The sequence below is a fragment of the Schistocerca piceifrons genome, chromosome 4 (genome assembly GCF_021461385.2).
Source record: "Schistocerca piceifrons isolate TAMUIC-IGC-003096 chromosome 4, iqSchPice1.1, whole genome shotgun sequence".
Lineage (NCBI taxonomy): Eukaryota > Metazoa > Arthropoda > Insecta > Orthoptera > Acrididae > Schistocerca > Schistocerca piceifrons.
In genome coordinates, this window is record NC_060141.1 from 484,903,780 (window position 1) to 484,909,779 (window position 6,000).

General features: G+C 38.9%; 1 protein-coding gene across 1 annotated transcript in view; it reads right to left on the reverse strand.

The window, feature by feature from the left end:
• Nucleotides 1-5,367, reverse strand: part of LOC124795431 (lachesin-like) — a 541,280-nt gene extending 535,913 nt beyond the window's left edge. Inside the window, exon 1 of the mRNA XM_047259458.1 lies at nt 5,223-5,367. Coding sequence (XP_047115414.1) covers nt 5,223-5,361 — 139 coding nt within the window. The 5' untranslated portion in view covers nt 5,362-5,367. The remainder of the gene's footprint in view (nt 1-5,222) is intronic.
• Nucleotides 5,368-6,000: the final 633 nt, after the last annotated feature.

Here is a 6,000-nt window from a genome sequence, read left to right on the forward strand (position 1 = left end):
AGAGCTGCATCAAACCAGTCTCAGGACTGAAAACCACAACAACAACATTCTTCGCACTACCCGTGGCGCCCATGTTCAAGTGTACTGAACCGTCCACCTCTGTATGAAAACTTGATGAGCTGCTGTATGATTTCCCTGAATTTGTTCGTCAATAAATTGTGTTTCCTCTCAGATTTTATGAGTTAAAATGTTGGAGTCTCATTGTGGACACCCTGTATAACTTTACTAACCAATGAAATAATTTTCCTGAATCAGTCTGCTGGCATTATGGATATTTTATTAATAACACCGTCCATATCGCGAAATATAGGTCTAGTACTTCATTTAAAACGTTGTTTACGCTGCTGCATCGTTAGATGACAACTTGTTGTTGTGGTATTCAGTCCGAAGAAAGGTTTGATTCAGCTCTCCATGCTACTCTATCCTGTCCAAGTCTCTTCACCTCCGAGTAACTACTACAACCTACATCCTTCTGCATCTGCTTACTGTATTCACCTCTTGGTCACCCTGTATGATCACTCCCCCCCCACTTTATCGACCGATCCCATCTTGTAGTCGGGCTGTGCCACAAATTTCTGTTATCACCAGTTCTTTTTAGTACCTCTTCATTAGTCACGTGATCTAATCTTCAGCATTGTTCTGTAGCATCACATTTCAAAAGATTCTGGACTGTTTATCGTCCATATTCCACTTCCATATATGATTACAATCCACACAAATACTTGGAGAAGAGACTTCCTGACAAATCTATATTCGATGTTAACGAAGCTCTCTTCTTCAGAAACGCTTTTCTTGCCACTGCCGGTCTACATTTTATATCCTGTCTACTTTGTCCATCTTTATGTTGCTGCCCAAATGGCAAAGCTCATCCATACTTTACGTGTCTCGTTTCCTAATCTAATTCCCTCAGCATCATTCGATTTAATTCGTCTGCATTCGATTATCATTGTTTTGCTTTTGTTGGAGTTCCTCTTGTATCCTTCTCTCAAAGCACCGTCCATTCCTTTCAACTGCTCTTCTAAGTTCTTTGCTGCCTCCGACAGAATTGCAGTGCCATCGGCGAAGTTTTTGTTTCTTTCCCCTGGACTTTAATTCCTACTCTAAATTTTTCTTTGGTTTCTTCAGAACTTAGACCTGTAATGTTACGTTCAGTGTCTAATCCACGAATAAGCGGGGCGCACGTTTTATTGATTGATTGATTGTTTTACAAATTCTGAGTTTTTATCTGATGATACCAGTAGCCGAAACGACGTTATAAACTAAGTAGCTTATATATTAAGTAATATAGATGCTTTTATTCGAAAATGAAACCGTCATTCACTAACAGTTTCGATCAACTGCTCATTAGATGTTTTAAATTATTTTCGTCAGAATGGGTTGTATCGTTCTTTTTCTATTATCTCCACAATAAGAATGATGCCATACAGACTAGCGTACATAGTTTTACGATACTTTATGAATACCGGGCGATTCAAACTGGTATTGAATAAATGTTTATTTCATCTGTAGCTCTTAATGATTCTTACATATTTTTTCTTTAAGTACCTGACAATTTGTGGCCTCGAAAAAGTTGTCACTGATACCGCCACATATAATAAATTCGCAGTAAAGACAAACAAATACGCACAAGACATTCTGACTTTTACTGTTAGGTTGCTAGCTGTCTTTGGGCTTCATTACCTCATACACCTCCCATCCTGGATTATATCGTACAGTGTACGACTGGCTCCACTCAATGGGCATCGTACGCTTCGCGGTAACTAAAGTATGTTATAATACGAAGAAACGTACTGTTATGGTGCCAGACACAGTTAGACTTTTGCGGAACAGGAACGTAACCAGATCTGTATCGAATCTGCACTCCACTTTACCCACAGTTGGCCTAATACGCTAGTCAGCCTGAGCGTAGTTTTTGGAATCTTTCCAACAACATCTGGCTGGTTTCCATGATCCACTCAGAAATACAATATATATAGCAGTTGAAAAATAAAAATATATAGAGTAAAATTCAAATTATGCTTAAGCAGACGGCGTACACTTCATCCTCCGCCTTAGAATAAGATATAGCAACACGAACATCAACTGAAATAAAATAACATTAAATACTGAACAGAAAGCGTGCTCTGTATCACAGTGGCACTAACACTAGTATAGAAGAAGAGTACTGGACTACTACATCTTTCTTCGAGTCTTCACATATGTAGCTTTGACATATTCATGGCACAGAAAATCATCGGCAAAGCTCTGTCTCCATTCTATAACTGTAACACACCAAAGAGGGATAGCAACTGCTCGTATTACTAAATAATTATTTGTAAGCAGTGTATTAGTGCGCTACTGTCGTTTTAGCTTGAACCTTGTCTTTACATTGTGACACGTTTTAAATTGTTCAGTCGATTTAGTGGCAGTGTATGAAAACTTTACTATAAATTCGTTTAACCCATCCTCACGAAAAGCGTTATCCAGATATAAATTTAACAGTGAAAGTAACAAATGCCGATGTTTGTACTCGATCATCAATACTACGTTGCAGGTGCCGATTAGTAAATTATTTGGTAAGTGCACAAATTTCCATCAACAGCCTCGACCCTTTTGTGTAGCACATCGTACACGATAAATTTTAGTGGGGCCCAAGAGCACATGATTACAGCACGGCTGAAAATCGCCGACAATCCTACAATAATTCGCTATATCCATAGAACTGCCAGCTGTGTACGTACTTCAATGATACGTCTCGTGTAAAGGGTAAAAATGCTTCCTCCTAAGAGCAACGATCGTTTCTCTTACTGCATGCTGGTCGTCATTTCAAAATTTAATCTACGTAACTTTACTTACATATGACTGAAATCTTATGTTGTTTCGCAGCTGCCTTAGTTTCGACTGAAATTTCAAAGAAAAGAACATGTTCTTACCACTCTACACGTTGCAGACATTGACAATGTCCAGATGTAAGAATAAAATTTGTTAAGGACTTACCGCCTCTACAGCATTTAGCTATAGACATAAGAAAGATGCGTGTACCGACAATTGGAAGGAAATTTAAAATTGTTATGGAGATTTTCCTCAGCTATATACAGTTTCTATCATAATTTGGCTCTCTTTAATGAGAATGGAAAATAGTTTTTACAGCAAGCAGTACACAACAGGTAGCTAATTGCGAAAGGGGTTGTTAGAACCGAGTAAACAGCGGTGGAATAAACCTATACCTCTCATATCGCACAAACCTCACAACTTTGAGCTCAATTTATTGACTACGAACTTATACACAAACGTTTACCCAAAAGTTTAACTCACTTTAGTTGGTGATTGTAATCTGCATTATAAACTATAAAATTCCTAACGTTCGCTTTCCGAGTGATGCACAGGTGCAGTATTGGCAGTGAGTGTCAAAATTTACAAAGCCATTTCCCTTGAAACATTATGGCCAGTCATTAGCAAATAATCTCATTTCTGTAGACGATTTCAGACTCTGCGTCTATCTCACAAGTTTATAAACAAAAGGACAGTTCAACTTTCATCTCTTATAGCAGAGATGTTACTACGAAACTAACTCACGTAGATGATAGGCTACGAAACGTCTGTTGGAAATGACTCGTGAAATCGCAGACAATCGCGTGGCTCTACTGACTGAGCTAGTGAAACATGTTATTTTCGCTGCACTTCTTGCTGCACAGTTTAATAAACGGGACACATGGTCTTACCTGAACCGCTTTATACATGTGCTAACAACGTGCATTACATTTATAACCTTCATATTTTTATTTTTATGCATGAAATTACAGCTGCGATTACTCAAGAGTAGTCATTTAATGAAATATTCTTGCTGTTAATAAGTAGTTTAAGGTCATATAACCCACATCTTCAGATGACTCATGCAGAAAAGAATCTTGTCATTCATTAAGTATCAGGTTGTAGTTTTTTCATAGTTATGTGACAGGCACAGGGATCAGAATTATCCACATTGGGCAAATGAAATTTAATACCTGCACAACCCAAGTTAATTTTAGAATTTATTATAACAGAATCTATATTCGATCATATTACATTTTCCGAGTAGCTGAGACCAAAGTACAGAAATTAACAATACCAGTAACAAAAATATAATTTCTCAGACCTTATAGGTGGCACACTGCTGAATTTGTCTGTATGAATACAGGCTGCAAGCTAGGAAGAAATACTTGGTTGCAAACTGAAACTACCACATCAAAACCTGTACAAGAACATCATCTTCGTGTTACTGTGCAGTAAGAGTGCTGTAACATACCCGAAGCAAAAATAGCTTCACCATTCAAAAAATAGAACTCTAACACAATTTTATTCTGGCGGTTATTAATTATTTTTGTCACATGGTTCAATTTCTGGTTATATGAATGGTATTTCCTTCAGGCTGAAATATACAACAAAAAAATTAGAAGGCGGGCGTTGTGTTTCCCTGAGGCAGTACTCATGGTTTCTGTGAGGTAATTGTACCTGTGTAACCCTTTCTAAATATCATTTAAGCCCGTTAATCGCTGTCGTTATTTAGAAGATCTTTGAAGGAACAGGCAGTAACGTGTATTGCTAAATATTAAACAGACGGTGTCTTTCTGCAATTCAGAAGCTATATTTTAATCGAGATATACTGAAGGACTAACCGTTTAATGACAAAAATCACCGTATAAGACATTATCTGAGGCATTTACTGTAGTCGCTACCAGTGAGAAACTCCAAGCCATATCTGCTAGCAACAACTATAAATTGTTACATTGCTGGAAAATCCAGATAAGCTGGGGCTTTTGTTTTTAGGAATATATACATCACAGATTCGAGAGAAGACGTAAGACGCTGTGTTTAAAATATCTACAACATTCACTCTGAAATATAAGACTGTGAGGAAAGAATCATTTGTGGTGGAGGTACTGAAGCAATAAATAAGAACATAATACGCTAGATCGTTTGCAGGAAGGATATACGATATAATCAAAATGGTAAGTTGAAGTCAGGCTTGGAAGACAGGGGAAGAAGTATTTTAAAAATACAAGAAAAGAAAAAAGAAGCAGTGAAGATTAAAAAAATTACCATTGTATATGCATAGTCACACAAGTTTTGTTTCCATATTGATTGGTTTCTAATATTCACTGGTCGTGTAACTAGATGTTTTCCAGTTTTCGGTGGGACACCAAACGTCTCTTGTTATTTGTACCGTAGTTATGACTACGCAGAACGAAGAAGGTGTCTCTCACCAGAGTAGTCAGGTGAAGCTACGATGGCTGCGGCCGCGACAGCCAAGCAGGCGGCCCCCAGAAGCAGCAGCTGCAGCGGCGCGGACATCGTGCGGCTGCCCAGACAGGGAGAGAGTACGCAGCGTGTGTGCCGCTCCATGCGTGCGCGCCGACACACGCATGCCGACTGGCCGCCGCGGCGCCTGACTCGCCGAGTATACCAGCCCGCGAGACGCCGCCGCTGCGCAGGCGCAGATGCGCCAGGGGAGGACGGTGGCGCCTGGCCGGTAGGCAACCACGTGCGACTCAACAACCACCTGCCCTGCCGCCGAAGACGTGCCGATATCTACCTGAGTACACGTTTTTTGAAGGTGATCTACCCGTATAACAATGTACAAGGAGGATACTGAGATTTCTTCTAATCTGAAACGCACACAGACTAAGTGTATTACCTTAACGAAACACAGTGACTATATAGCTGTTTAGCTTTGCGTACATTTCAGTCTCAGATCACTCAGATGTTATTGTTATCAGTTATAGCTTTATACCAAGTCATTATTTGATTGTCTGTTTAAAAACAAAGAAACAGAATGAGAAAGTGTTTACACTATCAGTACCTCTCTGAGACTGTTCTGCATACGAGATAGTACGTAGCATAATTAAGTATGTATGACTGTATGGATTATAAGTGTTCGATTATCACAAATATTTACAAAATATAGATATCGGGAGTATAAACACCGATGTTTCAACATTGATAATAAAGTCTCTGAAACATCGTAAGATTACCGTTGAAGAC